Source organism: Gopherus evgoodei, chromosome 9 (genome assembly GCF_007399415.2).
Source record: "Gopherus evgoodei ecotype Sinaloan lineage chromosome 9, rGopEvg1_v1.p, whole genome shotgun sequence".
NCBI lineage: Eukaryota > Metazoa > Chordata > Testudines > Testudinidae > Gopherus > Gopherus evgoodei.
This window is the reverse complement of record NC_044330.1, coordinates 29,337,616-29,362,273: the sequence shown is the minus strand read 5'-3', so window position 1 is coordinate 29,362,273 and position 24,658 is coordinate 29,337,616. Positions and strand designations below refer to the sequence as shown.

At 38.5% G+C, this 24,658-nt stretch overlaps 1 protein-coding gene across 9 annotated transcripts in view; it reads right to left on the bottom strand.

Annotated features, from left to right (window-relative positions):
• The window catches only part of HLTF (helicase like transcription factor), a 139,166-nt gene that overhangs the window by 103,628 nt on the left and 10,880 nt on the right, over positions 1-24,658 (bottom strand). For 7 of the 9 annotated variants that reach the window (XR_004001977.1, XR_004001978.1, XM_030575346.1 and 4 more), the window contains exons 9-20: positions 24,445-24,493; positions 20,483-20,573; positions 19,094-19,173; positions 18,967-19,011; positions 17,780-17,869; positions 17,455-17,552; positions 14,157-14,300; positions 11,799-11,937; positions 7,158-7,293; positions 6,689-6,868; positions 5,432-5,556; positions 2,551-2,729 (exon numbers count right to left, since the gene is read on the bottom strand). Coding sequence is in view for 5 of the 9 variants with exons in the window: in XM_030575346.1 (XP_030431206.1) it covers positions 2,551-2,729; positions 5,432-5,556; positions 6,689-6,868; positions 7,158-7,293; positions 11,799-11,937; positions 14,157-14,300; positions 17,455-17,552; positions 17,780-17,869; positions 18,967-19,011; positions 19,094-19,173; positions 20,483-20,573; positions 24,445-24,493 (1,356 nt within the window). In the remaining 4 variants the exon portion in view is untranslated. The remainder of the gene's footprint in view (positions 1-2,550; positions 2,730-5,431; positions 5,557-6,688; positions 6,869-7,157; positions 7,294-11,798; positions 11,938-14,156; positions 14,301-17,454; positions 17,553-17,779; positions 17,870-18,966; positions 19,012-19,093; positions 19,174-20,482; positions 20,574-24,444; positions 24,494-24,658) is intronic. The other 2 variants (XR_004001979.1, XR_004001980.1) reach the window with 2 other exon arrangements.

Here is a 24,658-nt window from a genome sequence, read left to right as displayed (position 1 = left end):
TAATTATGCAAAAAAAATTTAAAAAAAAAACCACCCACTTACAGAACCTTTTCTGTAAGTGCAGGTTTACATAAGTTGGGTTTGCGTAACCCCGGGAGTGTTTGTACCCACATTAGAGCTATTCTTTTGGGGCAACATATCTGAAGAACTGTCCCAAACTGATGTGTTAATAGAAGAGGTTTTAGAACAAGTTAATAAACTAAACAGTGTTAATTCACAAATACCCCAGAACTTTCTGCAGCACAGAAAACAAACCCACAGACAGCACACCCTTAGTTGTCACCTACCATCCCCATACTGGAACCCATACAGGGTATCATTAAACAATTACAACCCATACTTGACGGGGACCACATCTTTACTAAACACTCTATTCTGGCCTTCAACCACCACCCAACCTCAGCAAGCTCATCATCAAGCAGACTCCCCAGAGGCCAGGATACACCAAAGCAGCATGAGACCAGGATAAAACAGATGTAAAACATGCAGACATATCAATACCCCCAAACAAACACACCTTTCAAGATGAATGGGTCTTACACATGCCGAACCCAACACGTAGTGCACCAAATGCCCCAACCACCGAGGGCTGAAAATGGACAAGCAATATACTCTCAAATGAACACACGCTGAAAAATGTAAAAAACAAAAAGCACCCTATCACTCCTGGGTGAACACTTTTCACAAACAATCACCTCAAATCTGACCTCTCTGTCCCCTTTCTCAAAGGAAACCAGCATAATACCTTCAAAAAATGAGCCTGGGAACTTAAATTCATAAGTCAGCTCAACATTAAAAATCAGGCACTTAACAGAGACTTATCTGTCAAACCTTGTATTTAGCTCAGATACACTGGTTGCCTTCAAGACCTGAGGAAGATCTCTGTAGCTTGAGAGCTGTCCCTTCCACCAACAGAAATTGGTCCAATAAAATATATAATACCTAACCTACTTTTGCTCTCTCAGTTTTCACTATCTCATGCTATCATTCCCCAACCTTCCACTCAGTTAACTACGGGGACAGACAATAGCTTCACCAATGTCAATGTAGTGTAGGTAGCCTCAGTGATCTACTATAAAATGATTACCACTGACCTCTGGTGACAAATCTAGAGTATACACATTTCCTCTGCTCAGTGCATAAGTATAAATGGGGCCAGGCAATCTATGGCACGTGTGCCGAAGGTGGCAAGTGAGCTGATTTTCAGTGGCACTCATACTGCCCGGGCCGCCAGTCTAGATGGGCTCTGCATTTTAAATGAAGCTTCTTAAACATTTTAAAAACCTTATTTACTTTACATAAAATAATAGTTTAGTTATATATTATGGACTTCTAGAAAGAGACCTTCTAAAAACATTAAAATGTATCACTGGCACACAAAACCTTAAATTAGAGTGAATAAATGAAGACTCGGCACACCACTTCTGAAAGGTTGCTGACCCCTGGCATACAGTTTGAACAGATGAGAGCTAACGTACAAAAGGGTTGGTGGGTCTACATGCTGTAGGCGAAATTACAAGACTGCTGGGGCTTCCAAATGATCTTTTTTACTCAGTTGCACAATTTACAAACAGAACTGCTAAAAAAGCATCAGTTTTCATTAGGGTCTCCCATATGATGCTAGTGATAGCTTCAGTCACTGAATAATTTTTGAAAATTCCAGTTATTTTAAGTGCTGTTAAACAGAACAACAGAAAGGTCGCAGTTGAATAGTAAAGAAAGGTGTTTTTTGTCCTCACTGGGAAAAAACACACACCTTACTTTTTAGATTTACTATTAATTGGTCATCTTCAAACACAAAAGTAATTTTGATTTCTTTTAAATGCAGATAGAGAACATGCTAGCCAAAGGCTTGAACGAAGTATGCATACAGCATATCCACAGTGATAGTCCTGTGGATGTACACAGTACCATACATGATGCTATCATATTCTTTTCAAAGACTAAAATGGAGTGACCTGGTATAGCACAGCAGTAATCTCAAAAAATTATTCCCATTTTATCATGAGAAAAAGTGAACAATGACTGGTAAAATCTGCATCAGAAACAGCTGTGAGGCTCTCATTAAAGCTTATGGGATATGCGGGTGCACATCCAAAGACAAAATTTGGGCCTTAGGCTATTACAGTAGGCTTAGCATCCATCATACACTCTTTAGCCTGACAGCTGCTCTCTGTTTATTAATCCCGAAGAAAAGAAAACACTGAACCAAGGGCTGCATCAGCATTTCAACTCAAAAACAAATGTTACATGTTTTCATTTTTGAAAATATATTAATTCTGATGGGGGCTTATTAAAAAGGCTCCTAGAGAGCAATTTAATATCAAAAATATACCAGTATGATTTGTCATCTGGAATGCAACGTTACCTCTGCTCTGGTGGAAATTGACGTCAACAGAGTTACAGCAGGGATGACTATGGCCCACTGCCTCAACAAAAGCTATGTAGTTTATCAACACAATGGACAGATAAGCTTCTGGCTGTCCAGATTCAATCCATGTTGCTTTGGGATTGGTCACTATGATTAAATGCAACAACAAAATAGCTAACCTGTTCACTTTGGATGACTTCACAAATGCATGGTTTACAAAACACATGTGCGCAGTGTGTTATCACAGGAAGGTTCAGAGAATCCAAGCAAATTGCACATTCTTCATCTGAGCCAGAGCTGAGAACCAACTTCATTTTATTTACTAACTTCTCATGTAATTCTTCAGGAGTACTCTCACCTAATATATACAGAAAACACAGTTTTGTTAAAAAACAAAAAAAGATTTTACACCTGGGGCCAGATCAGCAGCATAGTTCCACTGAATCCAACAGAACCATGCTGATTTACACCAGGTTAGGATCTGGCCTACAATTTATAAACACACTTAAATATGGCAGAATCATCAAGAATAATTCTGTATTACTATCCAAAAACATTTTTAAGAATATTCAATTCGAGTCACTCAGACTAAAAACCCTCAAGAAACCCTAACTATGGGCACACTGGTGCAACGTGCTCAGTGACTGAGGGGAAAAGAGCATTGTTTACGCAACAGCAGTTTTGGACAGTGATTCTATTATGAAGATATTGGTAGCTACTCTATAGTTGAGATTGCACTGTGATTTCTGCTTAAAAAGGAGGAACAAATCTATCTGTTTCACACTAATTGAATGTAGTGTCCAAATTTAGCACAGTAAAACTCTACATGGAAAATTTATATCCTATGATTTTTATTTTTTTTTTAGGAATAATGTTTAGCAATATTTTAAAATGTTTTCTTTGAAGTTTTGCCTCATTTTTTCAAATTTCTTTGTTTCCAGAAGCTCAAAACTTCATACTGATCCTGATGACATCTCAGACATATGATCATTCTGAAATTTTACAACTGGGCATCAGAAGTTATTCCTTATATTCAAGATATCTTATATGGACTGTGCTAAATGCAGTCAATGGACCTACTCAGATCCAGTAGTTACTTTCCATTTTCTGAAGTTACAGGGGCATCTGCCTATGCAGTGAAGCTGCATACTCTTGGATTCCAAAAACTTGGCCTTCAACTCTCACACTTTCCCCCACCCTGCCCTAGCCCATATAATGGCAAAAGATCACGGGGAAAGAAAAACCCACAGTTTGCTACTCCTCCGCAGAGGCAGTTTCTTCTTCTGATAAAGCTACAGGGCTGTCCTCCCACACCTCACTCATCCTGTTGTCCTCAGAAGGGGAGAAGTGGGCCCAAGACATTAATAAACTTTCTGTGGCAGAGCACAGAAGTCCTCTGATAAACCTCCTGCAGTTCAACAGTCAAAAGCATGACTGAGGTCTGCAACAGAAGAGCTGTCAGATTCAGCCAAGAGAGTATCATCTCCTCCCTGTTTTTAGCCTCCATGACCTCCCATACTGCTCTGCTTCTCCCATATGTACTTGCCAATGTATTCACCTTTTAAATGTGTACTAGTGTTGATAAATCTAAACATTAAAAGTTGAATATAGTAGGAAAGGAGGACAACATGTTGGAAGTATGGGGAGCAAGGCTACCCGGAGGCAATTTAGGCAGTGAAGGGCACTGCGGAGTAGCCCAGGACAGGGAGCAAGGCATAGGGTCAGGATAGAGAAAGGAGGTCATGGGAAACATTAGGGCTTTGCAAAGGGCTTACGTGGGATAATATGTATTAATGCCAAATAGCTAATCACGTGTATTAAAATAAGACTGTCAACGCTGATACATACTCATTAAACCCTGGTAATTTCCCCCACCATAAAAACCAAAACATGTACCTTAAAGTTAAGTTTGCTAGACTGTACATCCAAATTTATTTTAAAAAAAAAAAAAGGGAGGGGAGAGAACATGCAGTTAAGCCAAGAGTAAGCAACCTATGGCATAGGTGCCGAAGGCGGCACGCGGGCTGATTTTCAGTGGCACTCACACTGCCCAGGTCCTGGCCACCAGTCCAGGGGGCTCTGCATTTTAATTTAATTTTAAATGAAGCTTCTTAAACATTTTAAAAACCTTATTTACTTTACATACAACAATAGTTTAGTTATATATTAAAGACTTATAGAAAGAGACCTTCTAAAAACGTTAAAATGTATTACTGGCACGTGAAACCTTAAATTACAGTGAATAAATGAAGATTCGGCACACCACTTCTGAAAGGTTGCCAACCACTGAGTTAAGCCATTCAACACCCTCCTCCTATCTACATGCCGCTCCTTATTCCTCCACTCATAATATACACAGGTCTATTTTCATCCTTCAAACATGCAGTTTTAACTTAGTTCACAAATATAAAATTCACTAGTGCATGCACATGCAGACTTTACATAGCAATTACAGAACTGATATCGAATTCAGAATGACACATTACCCATTCAAATTTTCATAAGCATTACAGAAAGAAAAAAAAAAATAATAATAATCTCACAACCACTATTTACAGAGACAGCATACCTCATTTATTTACACACTAATACAAAATCACTTACGGAACTACAGTACAATTTATAAAAGCTACCCTAACCCTATCTTAATGATTAAAATACACCAGCATTTGAACACTCAGAATGGTTGTTCAGGAAAAAGATAGTGGAAGGGAGATATTTAAGGATGACAATGGGAACCAATGAGTAAACTGTAGATGGGTAGTTGAATGACTCAGCTAGATATTTCATTCTTTTTTTAGGGCTTGCCGTTTGTGGGATATGAAGACTAGCATATATAACTATAAGTTAAGGGGAGCGGGAAAGTGGGGGGTATGTTTTAAAGATCTAAAATTCCAAATATTGTATGTAGAACACATTAATACACCCAATTAAAGACTAATTGTTTTTGTCCATAATACAACAGGTAAAAAGTCTACCAACAACATTTATATTCTTGGGACTTGAACTAAAATGCTGTTACAGTTTTAAGAACGATATACAGAAAGTACATCTGCTCACCTATTTGACAACTGGAAGACGATGTATTTGTGCAAAGATGAGGATGGCAACACAGCTGCCTCAATCTGAGCAAGACACCAAGGACATCTGCATAATGTGCCAGAACAGTTCCTTCATTAAAATACCTGAAGAACAATTTTAACATTATAGTATGAAAAACATTATACCCTAAATACATGGTCTCAGTGGGTCAAGTTCAGCAATATAAAATCATGTCCTATTCTTACAGGCATCTTTTACCTGTTCTTCCATGCAAAACATGCCCTTTCATGTTTTTTTGTGGGTTTATTTTTTTTTTAAATGCATACACACCTGAATGGCAAAACTGGAGCACTACCATTTACCTAAACAGTGGCAGTCCTGAACATTAGTGTTACCTTTGAATCTGACCCAGACTTTAATGAAATTGCAGATGATCACACTCTATACTTTAACTCACAGAAACCAGGGACTTCTGAATATCTGAACATTCTCAGCTATTAAAACTTTTTGTGGTGTAGATTTTCAAAGAGGTATGTGAACTTTTAGTCACCTATTTTACATTGGCCCTGGTTCTCCACTCACCCACACTAGTGTAACTTCACTGAAGTAAGTGGGCCACCAACTAAAATAAATCATGTGGCTAAAACCTTGTGCAATGATTTGAAAAAATTACTGCTCTGTGTAAGGTGTGCATGTCACAGTTTCTTTGTCCTCAGTTTTGTTAAAGCTGTGAAATACAAAAGCAAAACTAAAAATCCTTCAAGGTTATCTAAACTTACTAAGCTATATATAGGCACTTGCCATACAGGACAAAGTAGGAAGTTCCATATACCATCAGTAACTAGTTCCTAAGATTCATTTAAATTTAAGTTACACTATTTCAGAAAAAAAGTAGATGAGACTGTATGTAATGTTCTCCAGAAACAAGTTTTTCAAGTGCTAAAGAATTATTTTTAAGACCACTGTTAGTGTATTTTGTATTCTTTTTTGCTTCTCTCAAAGACAGTTAGCTCATTTATGGCATATGCTAAACCATTCTTCATTTTCTTCCTCATGCTAACAATTGAACAGACGCTATAGTCATTTGCAACTATTAATTCAGGGCATACGAAGAGTGAAAAGGGTGGGGGGTGAAAGTTTGGCATATTTTAGACATATTCTGCTATTACAGCTAATATGCTTGAAACATCTGGACCAGTAGTTTTCAGAAGTCAGACTACAAAGAAAACTAACAACTCTAATAGTAACTACACAGTCTATCTTCTTTCTATCTACCTGCTAATAGCAACTTTGCCTTCGTTCTTCACAGACTGATAGATTTTTCTCTCTTCCTCTGTAAGCGTAACATGCTGAATAAATACCTTACGTTCTGGTAACTCCAAAACAGGCTTTCCTTTAATTTTGCTTGTTTTCGTTCGCCTAAGGGTGATGTTTTTAATTAGGGCCTGTAAACGCCTAGAAAGACACATGAACCAGTTTTAGTACACTAACACAAATTACTAACAATTTTTTTTATTCTGTATAACTGATTCTTTTGCATAAAATCTAAGCTTGGTAGTATGCTACAAACTAAAATTAAGTTATATACAATATATTGCATTTTACAACCAAAGTATAAATAAATCTCATAAACCAAAAATGTACATTATGTTTAAACAAAGTATAAATGTGTAAGTTTGTCATGACTCACTGGCAACCAAAGACCAGATTTATAATCCACAAACATTTTACAAGCTCTTCATACCTCAGTGCCCCTTGCTCTCCCAGCATGACAGGGCGCTGGATTGTTCTGTGCCACCACTCTCTATCAGTAAAAGGTTTCAGTTTTAAAAAGGAGAGAAGAGACCACAAATCCTTTAAGGAATTCTGGATAGGAGTGCCTAAAATAAGAAAAAGAATCTGGAAAACCTCAAGAACCAAAAATATAAGTTTGATTAAAAGTAGTCCACCCTCCACAAATACACACTAGCCCTACACAAATACACAGAGCAAAGCTTTAAAACCCAGAGCACAGAAATATTTTTTTCAGATTGAGTCACAGATCCATTATAATGAAACAAAGTATTAGTTTTCATAAACAAGACACCATTACACTAGCATACACTTTTTCAGGGGAGTCTTTCTGCAGCTATTTTAACCTCATATTTTAAAATGTATTCGTTTTCCCATATAGTTCCACTTTAAAGAAACAGGCAGGACTGAGGGAGAGAGAGAATTGTCTGAAAAGATTCTAACCCATATAATAATGGGACAACATATGGAAATCCGTCAGATAACAAACCCAAGGGAAAGGGAAGAAGAGCTATCCAAAAAAAGAAGTGTTAGGACTCTAAATGATCTTAAAGAAAATCTATTTTAAGTGAATTTTTAAATATACACCAACAGCTGATAATAAAATGCCCAGTTTTCTGCCCGAAGTGGCAGTCTCAGCATCTACTACAGAGAACCCCTGAAGTAGCCATACACTTGGCTGAAGCTATGCCCGCAATTTAGAAGAAACTGGTGGTTTGGAAGAGTTGGGAGGATTCCAGTCTGCTCATAGCAGTTTTGACACAAAAGGGCTTTGTTAAGATCGATAGGCATAAAATGTTACTCTGTATTTGTTCATTTTTCAGAGATCATCATCAATCATCATCATCTTGTCAGACCTCTCATCTTTTAGTCTAGTTGCAAAGATCATTACAAATCCTTTAGTATTTTAAAATTAAAAAAAACAGTTTTCAGAACTAAAGCTTCAGTGCTTCTCCCCTCCTTTTAAAACAAGCAGCTAACAGGTACTAATAAGAATTCAAAAACAAAACAAAAAAAAACCCACACACAGCAGTTTGTTAAGTAAAAAAAAGCAAGTATAGCGAAAGTTTTCAGTTTCAAGGTGTCAAGTATCAGAGGGGTAGCCGTATTAGTCTGGATCTGTAAAAGCAGCAAAGAATCCTGCGGCACCTTATAGACTAATAGATATTTTGGAGCATGAGCTTTCGTGGGTGAATACCCACTTCGTCGGATGCATGTAGTGGAAATTTCCAGGGGCAGGTATATATATGCAAGCAAGCTAGAGATAACGAGGTTAATTCAATCAGGGAGGATGAGGCCCTGTTCTAGCAGTTGAGGTGTGAAAACCAAGGGAGGAGAAACTGGTTTTGTAGTTGGCAAGCCATTCACAGTCTCTGTTTAATCCTGAGCTGACGGCGTCAAATTTGCAGATGAACTGAAGCTCAGCAGTTTCTCTTTGAAGTCTGGTCCTGAAGTTTTTTTGCTGCAGGATGTCCACCTTAAGATCTGCTATAGTGTGGCCAGGGAGGTTGAAGTGTTCTCCTACAGGTTTTTGTATATTGCCGTTCCTAATATCTGATTTGTGTCCATTTATCCTTTTCCGTAGAGACTGTCCAGTTTGGCTGATGTACATAGCAGAGGGACATTGCTGGCATATATTACATTGGTGGACATGCAGGTGAATGAACCGGAGATGGTATATATACGCCATCATATGCCAGCAATGTCCCTCTGCTATGTACATGTCCCTCTGCATATGATGGTGTATATTGCATCGGCCAAACTGGACAGTCTCTACGGAAAAGGATAAATGGATACAAATCAGACATTAGGAACTGCAATATACAAAAACCTGTAGGAGAACACTTCAACCTCCCTGGCCACGCTATAGCAGATCTTAAGGTGGACATCCTGCAGCAAAAAAACTTCAGAACCAGACTTCAAAAGAGAAACTGCTGAGCTTCAGTTCATCTGCAAATTTGACGCCGTCAGCTCAGGATTAAACAGAGACTGTGAATGGCTTGCCAACTACAAAACCAGTTTCTCCTCCCTTGGTTTTCACACCTCAACTGCTAGAACAGGGCCTCATCCTCCCTGATTGAACTAACCTCGTTATCTCTAGCTTACTTGCATATATATACCTGCCCCTGGAAATTTCCACTGCATGCATCTGACGAAGTGGGTATTCACCCACGAAAGCTCATGCTCCAAAACGTCTGTTAGTCTATAAGGTGCCACAGGATACTTTGCTGCTTTACAGTTTCAAGAGTTATTCCTAAAACAAACAATTTTTAAATATTGACAAGTTCACACTACTTGCATGCAAATCTGAAAGGATATAGCCAAAGTCATCTCCACCAACATTTTCTGTCAGATGCAAAAATAGCTTCAGCCCAAATTGAGCACATAGTACAGTAACTCCTCATTTAAAAGTCATCCCGGTTAATGTTGTTTCATTGTTATGTTGCTGATCAATTAGGGAACATGCTCGTTTAAAGTTGTGCAACACTCCCCGCTCCCCTAAGTTTCCTGTGCAGCAGCTGCCCAGCAGGCTATCAGTTGCAGGCAGTTCAGCTGTCCCTCCCCCAACTGCCATGTGCTGTTCCTGCCCTCAGCCTTGGAGCTGCTCCCTGAGACTCCTGCTTGCTGTGCGAGGGGTGGGGGAGGTGGAAGAGGGGGACTAATGTCAGGGTGTCCCCCTACTGCCTGCACCCCGCTTACCCCATCTTCCACAGAGTAGGGGGGACACATGACAGGGTCTCAGCAAGTTGATCTAATTAACAAGGCAGTGTACTTAGGAATAGGGCCAACTAAGGGGGAAATGCATGTGTCTCTCTCACACACACACACACACAGTGTGTATATCTGTCTGGGATGCAGTCTTCCCTCCCTCCATTCCTGTTGCCTCGTAGAGCGTGAGTTAACCCTTGATGGCTCAGCCAACTGCTAATTCATCATTTAGCAGTAAGACATTTTCTGGGAAATATCCCACCCTCTGATTCCTCCACCTCAACCAAGCTTCACAATCATCATCATTGTGTACCAGAATTAAATTGTTTGCTTAAAACTTAGAGAGAGAGAGAGAGAGAGAGAGAGAGAGAGAGAGAGAGAGAGAGAGAGAGTGTGTACAGTCTTTTATCCGGTGAAAAAAATTCCCTGGAACCCAACCCCCTCATTTATATTAATTCTTATGGGGAAATTGTATTCGCTTAACATCGTTTTGCTTAAAGTCGCATTTTTAGGACTATAACTACAATCTTAAGTGAGGAGTTACTGTACCAGAAAACAAAAAAAACCTCCATTTAAAAAAAAGGGCACATATAACTTCTTAAGAATGACTGAACACCAAATAAAATTATTGAGTCTTCTTTTTCTAAGAGGAATACTTCAAAATACTCTGAAATGCTAGACTGTTGTGAGAAATCTAAACTTTGCAGGCACTGGAGAAACTTGGCCACTGATCTTGTGATTTGATACTATGAATGACAAAGACTAATATTTGGGTCTAGGAAAGAGAATGAGAAAGACTATATAGGCTGGTGCTTAGAGTACTCGCCTAGGATATGGGAGACCCACATTCAAGTTCCTGCTCCAAATGACTTTTTAATTTATAAGAAGTGGAACTGGAGAGACAGAGACACCCATACCAGAATCTCTCACAGTCCAATAGGGCACACTCCTGTAACATGGGAAACTCAAGTTCAAATCCCTTCTCCACATCAGGCAGAGAAGATCTCCCACAACACAAGAGAACACCCTAGCCACTGAGCTAAAGGTTTAAGAGAGGCTTTCCTCCTTCCCTCGCAGCTGTTTTGTGAATCTAGATGTCCGAAAGCCAAAATTAAAACCAAAAATCATTTTGACTCATTTTTTTGACTTTTTGATTCCCTAATTCAACCCAAACAAAATTTTGTTTGGTTTTTCAGAATTGACAACAAATGGGGAAAAATCCATTATTCACCCAGCTCTATTCTTAATACATGCCTTTTGGGCATTATTCCTTAGACAGCACATGTTTGCAAGTTGATGTAGATGGTTTGCAGTTCACTTAGGCCCCAGTTCAGGAAAGAATCCCTACTCAATCATTGGCTTAAGTGTTGGCCTAAGTGCCATTGATTTAAGCCAAGCACGTGCTTATGTGTTGTCCTGAACAACGATTTTTCCTGAATCAAGGACTAAGTGAACAAAAAAATCTGGGTTTCAAAGAAATCAAACATGTTGGTTGGTAAGTCAGTCCTTTCCTTATTTGCTGATCATGTAAAATGAAGCTGGGATAATAGCATTATTTTAAATAGTTTGATTTGGTGGCACTCTCATCAACTTTTATAAAGATGATAGAAAACTGCTGCTGCAATGGACTTCTAATTTGCTACTGAGGACTTATGAAAAACTCTGATATTACTTTTTCAAAACCATTTTGAGATCTTCTTTCTGAACTAAGATTAATTTAAGAGCATTCTAAAGTAAGTCTGAACTTAGAGCCCAGCATCCAAAATAAATATTAGGTTTTCTGGATAAAGCTAAAATGAAAACTTTTTTTTTTAAAAATGTAGTGTCATTGTAGTACAAAAATAAAAGGTTAATACTGCAATTACTGTGGTATAAAATATTTTACCTGTCAATATCCATCTTCTCTGTGCCTCCAAATTTAATGCAGCTTTAGTTTGCTGAGCATTTGGGTTTCGAATAGTGTGCCCCTCATCCAACACCACTCTCAGCCACTTTATTCTGTGTAACAGGCTATCGCCTCTGCTCTGAAATACAATTTTATTTTTGAACCTGTAACTCAAATCAAAATAGACCTTTTTGCAACTATGATAAATCAAGTCATAGACCTAACACAAAGCACAAGTGAGGTAGATTCATTAAGAGATTTCTAATAGTAGAAAGTACATTCATTTTTATCTTACTTACTCAAAGAACAGTAAAACGAGGAATGCAAGGAACCCACTCTTTTGGATTTAAAGAATTCCTGGACATGTATACCAAGTGCCCAGGACTAAGAGAATGCAAAAGGGTGACCAGAGTGAAGGCATGGAAGCCAGAGCAGAAAGCAGAGGAGTGGGAAGGGTTCTACATGATGCTAAATTAAACAGAAGGGGCCATTTCAAAGATCTGATACCCAGATATTTTAAAAGGACTGAGATTTGTATGAAAACAAACCTAGTCAAATGCATGGATTCACATATAACAGCTATCTTATTCAGGAAATTAATAAATCTCTCAATAAAACAATCAGTTTTTACATACTTTCATAGACTATGCATAGGGCCCCACCAAATTCACGGCCATGAAGAACGCATCACAGACCATGAAATCTGGTCTTTTGTGTGCTTTTACCCTTTATTATGTAGATGTCATGGCAGTTCTGCGTTCAAAGCTGGGATCCCAGCCAGCAGCCACCACTCTTCACCTGCCCATCTCTGAAGGCCGCGGTGGGGCCAGCAGCAGTGCAGAAATAAGGGTAGCAGTATTGCAACCCCCTCCACAACTCCTTTTTTAGGTAAGGACCCCTACAATTACAACACAGTGAAATTCAAAATTTAAAAACGGCTGAAATCATGAAATTTATTATTTTTTAAATCCTCTGACCATGAAATTGACCAAAATGGACTGTGAATTTGGTAGGGTCCTAACTATGCAATTCAAAAAGCTTTACTGAAGTGCCATGACTGTGTAAAATTAAGCAGCAGGGAGGATTGGAACCTTTAGATCAACTGCAGAGAGCTCTCCAAATTGAGCTTACGGAGAGTAACTAATAGCAGTAGTATGTGGTCATCCTTAGTGTGGATCAGCACTAGAAGGGGATGGGCCATTTTGCCAGAGGGTTTCACAGATTTTTTGCTGACATCAGAGGAAAGGTGAGACTCAGGAATCTTGGGTTCCATTCCAAGCTCCTGAGAGGAGTATGCTATATACTGAGAACAAACACTTCGCCTAATTCCCTCCCTCCCCCCACCACTGCCCTTCAACCTCAACCTCTTCTGCCCTGTCCAAGTCCAGTCTCTTTTCCATCAGGGCTCCTTCCCCCAATCTACCCAATCCCAGTCCCCTTACCCAGAAAATCCTTGCCTCACCCCTCAGGGCTCCCCATCGGTTTATTCCCCTCCCTCACTTTCATTTCCGCTGCCCAACCTACTTCCCACCCATCCCCAGCTTCCTGTTCCCAGTTCTCCTTGCTCACACAATCCTCTGTCTCTTTTCTATTCCAGCCTCCATCTTCCCCTTCCCCGACATTCCCCATCCTGACCAGCCTCCAAGGCTCCTCATTCAGTTTTAGTGTCCCCCATCCCTCCAGCTCTTTGTCCCAGATCTCTTTTCCCAACCAGTGCTTGTTCTACCTTTGTCTCCTAGTTCCTTGTCAGATCAGTCTTCCCTCCCATCTTAGAACCAAAGGGGGAAGGAGATAAGTCCCAGTCTCTCCCTCAAGCTCTTCATCCAGTCTCAGTCTCTACCCACTTCTCTATCTGCTGCCTCTCAGCCCATCTGCGCCACTCCACTCCTAGTCCCAGTCTCCTTGCAAAGCTAGTCCCAAATTATCAATTGCCCACCCAGCCCCAAGTCCCAGTTTTCGCCTTCCCTCCAGTTGCCTGTCCTAACCTGCTCTCAGCTCAAGTCTGACTTTTGTCCCCCTCTGCAGCTGAATCAGGCAGCTTCCTCCTCCATGCTGCCAGAGGACTGAGGGGTCACTGACAGCACTAAAGGTACACATTCCCTGCTCTCAGTTCAGATGCCCAGATCTAGCACAGCCCACTGCTATCCAGAACTGAAATTGTAAGGAAAACCCTGCTCAGCCCCAGGCTAGATCAAACCCAATGCAGTCAGAATCTGTGGGGAATTTAAACTGCTAAAAATACAATAGACACATTCAAAGAATGCCTCCTACTCTTCATAAATGGCCATTTTGGGCTTGTTTGGTTTTAAATCATCAGATATAAAAAGTTGCTATACAGACATCTAGTATTTTACTTACTCCATAATCGCTGGCTAAAATGTTGTAGGTTGTTAGTACTATGTCTTGTTTTGAAAGAAATGCTGGGTCTTTGCTACGGTCAGGACCATAATAAACATATATATTCACGTGAACATCTGGCCTGATATGTTGTTCAAACTGGTCCTGAAAGACAAGTCATTAGAGAAACTGCGATTAATCAAATGTTGCCACATAACTATATTCCTTAAGGACGGCTTACAAAAACAACTGTAGATTCTGTTCCAACTCTGTGGCATACTGCAACTACCAATAGTGGAACACAGGACAGACATATAACAAAGTCAATTTTGCTGGGGTAAGAGAGACAGAGGGAACTGTAGCAGCCAACTCAGTTACAGCAAAAACAGAACCAAAAACAAAGCAAAGCTTCATAGTCACAAGTAATTGTACTGCAATGGAGTTGAGGAAAGGGATGGAGAGAGGAGGAGATTTTTTTTTTTTTTAAAAACACATGTAAAATAAAGCTACAATGGCATTTCTGAATAAATAAGAAAAAATAAAATGAAAGAATGACAGGTTAAAAATTAGTATTTCTCATGTTACTAACATTTTATTTAAAATGAGAGATTTTCAAGATCTATTTTTCATTAGTGTTTAATTTTTGTACCTCTTAAATAAAATAGTTAATCTCCACTTGTCACTTTCATTTTTGTTTCTAAAGTGTTTCACCTTTGTCATTCTCCAGCACTAACACTACGTTGCGGAATTTGAGCTACTGACAAAAAGAAGGGGTAAAGTTTAAAGATAAAGTGATTTCAATAAAAAGTATCACACGGTCCTAGGACGCAAATATAATATATGGAGAGAGTCCTTTCATCTCCCTCACTCTGAGTTCTCCACACAAAGCTTCATTTGTTGAATTTTCTGCAAGTTTCTCCATTACTGAGTAAGTATTAGGCAGCATTTTTTCTGGTAACTTTCTTATAGTAACTTCACAAATAACAGAATCTAGAGAAGGAATTTTAGCTACAGCTAGGCAAGATTTTTCAGATAAATAGTTTATTCCCCCTACAAAAATTGCAGTTTCGGATGATTCAAAACTATTTGCAAATTTGTCTCAGTTTCAAACAATGAAATGAAAACAGTAGTTTCAAATACCAAATCCACAGTCCAATTCTGTAGTTTTACAAAAAAAAATTTAAACAGACCAACAAAAAAAAAAAAAAACTAAAAAAGCAAGAGTATTTTCTCTCATCTCTTTTCAGTTTTAATTATCTTTGTGTTGTAAAATCCATTGGCACAAAGCTTCGACAAAGACGTGATTTTTAAGCTGAGTATCCCTTTAACATGTTTACAAACAACAAACTCCTCTCCTGCAGTAAAAATGGAGGGTGGAATTGTGAACCTGTGTGGAAGCCATTTGCTCAATAACGACTCTTCTCACAGGGTGACCAAGATTTGTAGCTCTTTAATGGACATGAAATCAGTGAATAAAAGCCATTTAGTCTCATGGCACTACTATGTCACTTCAATTTATTCTAGTATCAAAAATTACTAGGGCTGTCAAGTGATTTAAAAAATTAATCGCGATTAATCACCCTGTTAAACAATAGAATACCATTTATATAAATATTTTTGAATGTTTTCCACATGTTCAAATTTATTGATTTCAACTCCAACACAGAATACAAAGTGTACAGTAACACTTTATATTTATTTTTTATTATAAATATTTGCACTAAAAATAGTATTTTTTCAATTTACTTAATACAAATACTGTAGTGCAATCTCTTTATCATGAAAGTTGAACTGACAAATGTAGAGTTATGTACAAAAAATACCTGCATTCAAAAATAAAACCTCAAACTTTAAAGCCTACAGGTCCACTCAGTCCTACTTCTTGTTCAGTCAATCGCTCAGACAAACAAGTTTGTTTATATTTGCAGGAGATAATACTGCCCACTTCTTGTTTACAATGTCACCTGAAAGCGAGAACAGGCATTCGCATGGCACTGTTCTAGCCGGCGTTGCAAGATATTTATGTGCCAGATGCGCTAAAGATTCATATGTCCCTTCATGCTTCAACCACCATTCCAGAGGACGTGTTTTCTTGCTGATGATGGATTCTGCTCGATAATGATCGAGAGCAGTGCAGACAAATGCATGTTCATTTTCACCATCTGAGTCAGATGTCACCAGCAGAAGGCTGATTTTCTTTTTTGGTGGTTTGGGTTCTGTAGTTTCCACACTGGAGTGTTGCTCTTTTAAGACTTCTGAAAGCATGAGCCACACTCGTTCCTCTCTGATTTTGGAAGGTGCTTCCGATTCTTAAATCTTGGGTTGAGTGCTGTAGTTATATTTAGATATCTCACATTGGTACCTTCTTTACATTTTGTCAAATCTGCAGTTAAAGTGTCTTAAAAAGGAACATGCTAGGTCATCATCGGAGACTGTTGTAACATGAAATACATGGCAGAAAGCGAGTAAAACACAGAGCAGGAGACATACAATTCTGCTCCAAGTTCAGTCACAAATTTAATTAAAGCTTTTTAAAAAATAAAAAATAAAAAAGGCGTCATCAGAATGAAAGCATGTCCTCTGGAATGGTGACCAAAGCATGAAGGGGTATACAAATGTTTAGCATATCTGGCACGTAAATACCTTGCAAAGCCGGCTACGAAAGTGCCATGCAAAAGTCAGTTCTCACTTGCAGGTGACATCGTAAATAAGAAGTGAGCAGCATATCTCCTGGAAATGTAAACAAACATGTTTCTCGTAGCGATTGGCTGCACAAGTAGAAGGACTGAGTGGACCTGTAGGCACTAAAGTTTTGCACTGTTATGTTTTTGAATGCAGTTATTAAAAAAAAATCTCCATTTGTAAATTGCACTTTCATGATAAAAAGACTGCACTACGGTCCTCATATGAGGTGAATTGAAAAATATATTTCTTATCATTTTTACAGTGCAAATATTTGTAATAACTTTATAAAGTGAGCATTATGCATGTTGTATTCTGTGTTTTAATTGAAATAAATATATTTGAAAATGTAGAAAAAATCCAAAGTATTTAATAAATTTAAATTGGTATTCTATTGTTTAACAGTGTGATTAAAATGGCGATAAATCACGATTCATTTTTTTGAGTTAACCAAGTGAGTTAACGGCAATAAATCAACACTAAAAGTTACCTATTTTTTGAGTAACTACTTTATTTCAAAATTAGGAGAAGCAGTAATTTTTAGTTAAATGACATGTTACTGGAGCAATGTTATTTGTACTATCATAATTAAGATTCACAATATATTCAAGAATTAACATGATAATGTAAAACCTACAATCCAGATGCTTAGGACAGACAGCGGACATATGATCAGTGTTGTTCTGGGACTCTCTTCAGAATCATTTTTCTTAACAGACTGTACACTTCCAGTACCTGAGAAAATAGAAGTGACACTTAGCAGGATAATCATTTACCTTAATCCTTTATTTTGAAAGTTTATAACAAATACAATACTAAAAAAATACGGAGTAGTTCCCTGTAGTCCTTTTGAAGGTCCCCATCAAAATAATGTAAGCTTCACAGGATAAAAAACATCTGTATAGTTTTTCAGTTTGAAAAGAAACTGAAATTCATAAGGCTTGTGTTTATTTCTTCATTACCTTTTTTCTTTGCTTTCTTTTTTAATGGAGCAGATGGAGATGCAAGAGCAGATACAAAGCCTGTGTCTTCTTGGATAATACAAGCAGCTGCTGCCAAAAGACCACATCCAACATGTGTGCATGGGTAGGTATATTTTTGTTACATTTATGTCACACTAAGTGAAACCTGTTAACCAAATAAACCGGTTTTCTCACTGTTTTACAGGTAGCTACTAACAGAGAGTAACTCTCAAAGGGACAGAATCTATTGGCCATGAGGACAAACGATTTAGCACAAGTTTCACTCCAAGAGTACATACACACATACAATACTTTAGATTTGTTTACACAAACACTTAGCTCACATCTAGCTTGGGTGTAAACCTACCCTCTGCTAGCCTGCCATGCACTAAGTGCCTATGTGGACCCTGCTGCTGAGCACTAAAAGTTCCCTAGGGTGCTGTGATTTACTCGTTTCAAAGCAGCATAGATCAAAGCGCATTAGGGAACTTTTAGTGCACACCATTTGTGTCCTCACAGACATGTAGTGCAGGCAAGGTAGCATGGGGTAGATTTACATCCCAGCTTGCTGCAAAGTGTTTGTGTAAACAAGCCCTCAGTACAGAGTACCTATAGTCTTTCGGATTTTCTTCCATGCGGGGTATTTAGTTTGACAGATAACATATGTTCTTGTACTTTTAGATTAGCATCTAAGCATTTCATCTTGTAATATAGCTTTGCCTTTCAAATGCGCTTTTTCTGTCTCTGTGCCTACATACTACCGCATGCTTGTCAGAATCTAAAGCATCTCATGTTTCTTCGCTACACCTTCCAACATCCCCTCCCTTTTACCACTGAGGAAAGGATTCTCTTCAAAGCCTGTCACATCATCATTACTTACTTCTTCAGTCAGAAAAGCTGTTAAGAAACATAAGCCCAGAGAAGGAGTGCATCATTACTAGGCTAGCTCAATAGCCCTTTCTTAAATAAGAGTTCAAGGTTCTACTTCTAATGGATAAATTTACTCTTATAGATGGTTAAACCGAGTTACATGCTCACAGGATTAAACACGTCTGCAGGCATTTTACTGAAACATTTGTAATATAGATTATTTTCTTGATAAGAAGTTAGTCTGAAGTATCTTCTAGTATACAATTTCTGCTTAAATTTCTGGTATGGAAACATACTTATACTCCAAAGAAACATACTTTTACTTCTCTTTCTGGTTACTGGGAGATCTTTTTCACATTTGGCTGAAAAGAAAAACAACAATTGATTTTTAAAAACTGAATTAAATTAATTCTATTTTAACCCAAGTATTTAAATACAGCTTACTTCTTGTTTGTTGTGGTAGCCACTCTTCAGATTCTTCTGAGTCACTGCATACTGTATATTTGGGTTTCTCAGCTTTAGCTCTAAAATATCAAAATAAAAACACTTCGCAACCTTACCAAAACGTAAAGAGCATGTTTTAGCCACACAGACTAACATGCAATAGATATGGCCAATATGTTTTGAAAAGTTCCTCTGAGGGTGCGGGACAAAATAAAACGTACTCTGTTCATTGTTGTACTTCAACAGGCAAAAAAAAAATTCTGTACACAGACTATTTTCTCATAAATGTTAAAAAAAAAGATCTTTACACTAACCAATAAAAAGAATAAGCTGTGCCATGATGAAATGGCATGAACACATTAATATGTTTCAAACACAAATCAAGCCAAAAGCTGTCCCTTTTGTCTATAGAACAATGCATCTAAAGCAGTGGTTCTCAAACTTCATTGCACTGTGACCCCTTCTGACAATAAAAATTACTACACAATCCCAGGAATGGGGACCAAAGACTGAGTCCACCCGAGCCCCGCCACAAAGAGGTGGGGGCCAAAGCTGAAACTCAAGAGCTTCTGCCCTGGGTAAGGGGTATGTAATCTTAGCCCTGGGCGGTGGGGCTCAGGCTTCGGCTTCAGCCCCGGACGGTAGGACTCGGGCTCTAGCTTCGGTCCTGGGCCCCAGCAACTCTGTCACCATCCTTGACAACCCCATTAAAATGGTGTTGTGACCCACTTGGGGGGTCCCGACCCAGTTTGAGAACCCCTGATCTAAAAGTATACTTGAAACACTGACAAAAACTACTGGAATTTAGCCCATCAGAATTTTATGTCAAGTTTTTTTAAATAATAAATACAGAATTTCGGATTCATTTTAATTGTGATGTCAACACCTGGCACTGCTATCATGCCTGTCGCTTAGTCTCAATTAGTGGTCTTTGATACTTCCCACCTTATAATATACACTACAGCATATTTCTGACAACTAAGCTGCAGGTTGGGAAAGAAAAAGGAATATTGCTGCTAAGGACACTGGCAGATAAACGAAGCAATCTAACATCATTGTTTACATTCTTTTTAAAAAAATTCAAGAATGGGTATCAAAACATCATTACTACAAGAATGGATTACAGTTACCACCTTTGATACTATTATACTGACAAGATGGACAAAAACAACTGAGAATGTAAACAAGAGTCACTTAGGAAAAAAAGTTCATGATGGGAGGAGAGGACACCAAACACTTACCACCTAGATAAGATCATCCTTACTCCAATCAGATGGATGTAAAAACCAGGAAGGGACTGCATCTTCTAGTTTCTTGCTAATCTCTTTAACTTTATTTAAATGTCATGTAGCAAGCCAGCAAAGAGAAAAAAGTGTGTTTCAGGATTACCTTTTTGGTCGGGAACTAGAATATTGTGACTGAATAATTTCACTCTTCTTCTTTACATTAGAAATGTTGGGCTCCACATTACAGCTGGTCTCTTCAGGAGAGAGAAAAAAACAAAAAAGTTATGAAAAGGAAAATAGTCTTTTTGCCTGAAAGCCAAGCTACTTGATGAATAAAACTAGTACAAATTTAGATCACAAATAATGTCCTAAATTCCTCAGAGTGAAATTAGCATAACTGGCATTTTGAGTCACAACTGTAAATGTGAACTAAAAATACTGTGAAGATCTTCCTAATATATTTCCAGCCATCTAAAATGCTGACATAGTAAAACAACCACTCACCATCTTGCCCAGCTAAATTTGCATACAAAAAAAGTGTTAACGGCCGTGTGATGGAATACACCTCTGCATTCACACCCTACACACTATTGTAATAATCTTCATAGTAGGTGTACCTTTGTAAGATATCATTTGAAAACTCATACTTGGCTGGTCAATAAATGACCTAATAAAATATATGTGGGAACATTGTATGTGAAGTTAGACTACCTATGTATAATGTTCAAAACTCACGTTCCACCAAAGCGGTCAAAAAGTCCTGTCTTGAACAAAGGAGTGTATGTTTGCCTTAATTTGCATTTAAGTAGTAAATAGAGTCATCAAGCAGGAAGGGAAAACAAAGAAAGCTCAAACAGGTAGGAAAAAACAGCGGCGAACATCCTTCCACACAGACTCTTTGTCTCCTAGTTCCCAACTGGAAAAAAATTTCAGAAGGTGGGGAACTGAAATTTCAAAAGAAGGGGCAAACACCCCAAGACTCCCACTCTTTCTCCCTGTCTGTCTCTGACATCACACTTAAGTTGACAAAGGAAAACAGCCGTTGGACTCTGGGGGGCGTCTGTACCTGAAGAGTTTGGTCAGTAGCCTTGCTGGAAGCATGTGTTGAGAAATTCTGCTTGAATTTAACATAGTTTGTTAAGTTAAAACACTTACTAGTGCCTATCCTGATTTTTTTTGTAACCATTTCTGACTTTTATGCCTCATTACCTGAACTCACTTAAAATCTCTCTCTTTGTAGTTAAACTTGTTTTACTGTTTCATCTAATCCAGTGTGTTGAAGCTGAAGCATCTGGGTAACTCTATGTAAGATAATAAGCTGACATATTTTTCCCTTAAAGGAAGAACAGACTTAATATATTTATACTGTCTAGGAGTAGGCTGAGCAGTACAGGACATATGTTTCTGGCGGGAAATCTGGGACTGGGGGTGTGTTGAGGTCCCCCTGCAGTATAACCAAAGCTGGTGAGAACCAGTGGGTAACAAGCAGGCTGCAGTTACACATGACACTCAAATCATGGCTTGAATGCTGGAAGGCTGTTTGTGAGCATCCCAGGTGGGAGCTACTTCAGCAAGGCATTGTAAGGCACTCAGGATTGCAAGCCAGGGGTGACACAGCCCTCCACTGATCTGAATTGTACCCAAGTATGTCACAGCCTGGTTCTAACTGACATAGCTTTGACTTAGAATTTCCAAGCTAAAGATATGAACTAGCTTTCTAATCAGGCCCTGAAAGCTATCCTAATACATTTATTGGCTTTTGTGGGTTTATTCTAGACTCTTTTTATTTTAAAATTACTTTTGAAACAGATGACCCTTTTAATGTTAGCTTAAAAAGAAAACAACATTAAGGATGGGCCTGTATTTAGATACTATTTAATATTTTTTAAATCATAATTTAAAATGTCCAAGAATGTGTTATTTAAGTATCACATAGACAGTCATGTAAGTTCATATTTAAATACAAAGCACTTTGAGAAACTCAACTTGTCCCAACAGACCACAACAGAGAAGACCAAAAGGACTCAGTCCACATACCAAGAGACAATTAAACATTATTTGACCAAGTACAGTATCAGAGTGTGGCTCTATCCCAAAGCAGGTTTATTATATTAGAAATGGTAGTTAGTACAGGTTTGGTATATCCTTGTTACAAGCACTGTTTACACCGAGAGGAGAACAAATATTGTGAAATGGAGAAATATATGAGACCAACATTGAGCTGATGAAGAGCTAGGAAGAAGAAATAACTAGAAATGATTTACAACAGAAAAAAGTCTTTCCTCTATAGCAGGATACAGTGACCTTTACCTTGTATTAAAGTACAGAATAATAAAACCTACGTTTGTGTGCAAGATCAAGGCATAAAATTGGGTCTGACCACATTATTGTAGTAGACCCAAGTTCAAAAAACTTATATGACACAAGGAGAAAACTAATGTAAATACCATACGGATAGCAAGGACAGTCCCAACAAAGCTATGTCAGGATAGAGCACTTCCAAGATGAGGGTTATTCTAGCTGCAGACTTGACTAATTAGGGATGTCTGAGTTTCTGGGTTACCTAAAACTAGTTAAAGTCACCAGAAACAGAGAGATATGTTGCAATGGATCCATAAGTAAAAAAGTAAACAAGGTCATCTTAAATAATTTTATCTGTTGGAGAAAAAATAAACTAAGAGAATTCCCAAGAATATACATAAAAGTAAATTCAAGAGATAAAATGTAGTAGGATAGACCTGGCGGAGGAAAACTGAAGCAGCTGAACTTGCAGAAGCAGTTTTGGTGTAAGTGCAAATAGTACTCAAAAATGTGTGCACTTAAATACCAGCAAATAAAAGGTGCAGCAAATAAACGGTGAAGAAAAAGCATGTACTGTATGCAATTTCTGCTCTCTCCAACTCAGTAACTTTCCTTTCACGAGTCAACCAAACAAATGCAGTGGTGCTACACTTTTACATTACTAAAAAACCCTCACAATCTTGGGGAAGAGAGTGGAAATAACAAGTTACTTTGACAAGTCAGATGGCCTCCATACGGCTCAGTTTAAATATGTATTTTATTACTTCTCCTAGAACTGCTGAGAGGGTTAACTAGTTTGCAAAGACCTTTCACGTCCTCAGAGAATTGCTAATGTAAGCAGACCTGGTGAAAAAACCTCAGGATTTCTGATTACTCAGAAATTTTGGCATTTCAGAATTTGGTATGGAATGAAGCCAAAATTATCATCAATATTGCTCACAAACTAGAAATTCTAAAAAAATATTGTTTTTTGGAAACACTGCCTTATGATGTTTCTGAAACAAAATTTGCTCTCGGGGACCACAGCAGAGCTAAAACTGAGAAGAATAGTGATTTCATCCAGCAGCTGCCAGAGTTACCAGGATCTGTGGCTCCAGGATAACCACACCATACTTACTGACAAAGGGCAGGGATCCCAGGGCTTCCAAACTCCAGAGGAGCCAGCTAACCCATGAGTCTGGGACCTCTGATCCGAGGCATTATGCATGGCAGGGTTACCTCAGAGCTACAGACCCTCAGAACCCAACCCAGGATTTCCAGGCTCCCAGTTCTGTGGCAATAATCCTGGGATCTCTCATGTCTTCCCAGCTCCCTACCACAGAACTGGGAATCTAGGCTGAGAGCCCTGGCAAAACCCCAGTTTCTTAGGGCTTCCAGACTCTGTGCTGCAGAGCCAGGACCCAAGCCCCAGTTAGAGTCAGAACTTCCAGGTCTGCCAGGCTCTTCGCTGCGTAGGAGCCTGGAAATCCTGGCATAGCAGAGTTGCCCCAGAGTGATGGACCTTGTAAACCCCAGGGTAGCCCACATGGTGGGGCTCCTCAACAGCCTGCCAGGCAAGCTTGCAGGGTTCCATTGGGCTCTGCCAGAACCCTGTTTGTGATCTGGCAAAAGTTTGTCGAACTTGACTCATTTTTTAGAGCAATTTCAAGTTTGATGATCCGACATTTTCCAGTTTGGTTGGAAAATTTCCAACTCACTCTAATTGTAATTGCATATTGCTATTCTAATAGTGTTGTTGTATACTACTGAGTTAACAGACCTAGCGCTAGCATGTATTATTCATAATTCAAGTACTGTTGTGCCCTTTCACATTTTCACTGTTACCTTTCAAAAGTTCATGTCCTTCATTTTTCACACCAGTGACAACAGATTCCTAAGGAAAAATAACAGTTTATTCTGTAATGTAGTAACAAACTAATAGTGTAATATGGTAGCTATGGGTTTCATCTGTCTACTTTTTTTTTTTTGCATTCAAAAAGATTGATTTAGTGGTAATACATTTACATTAATCAAAAACTGTAAAAGTTATGAGTTTAAC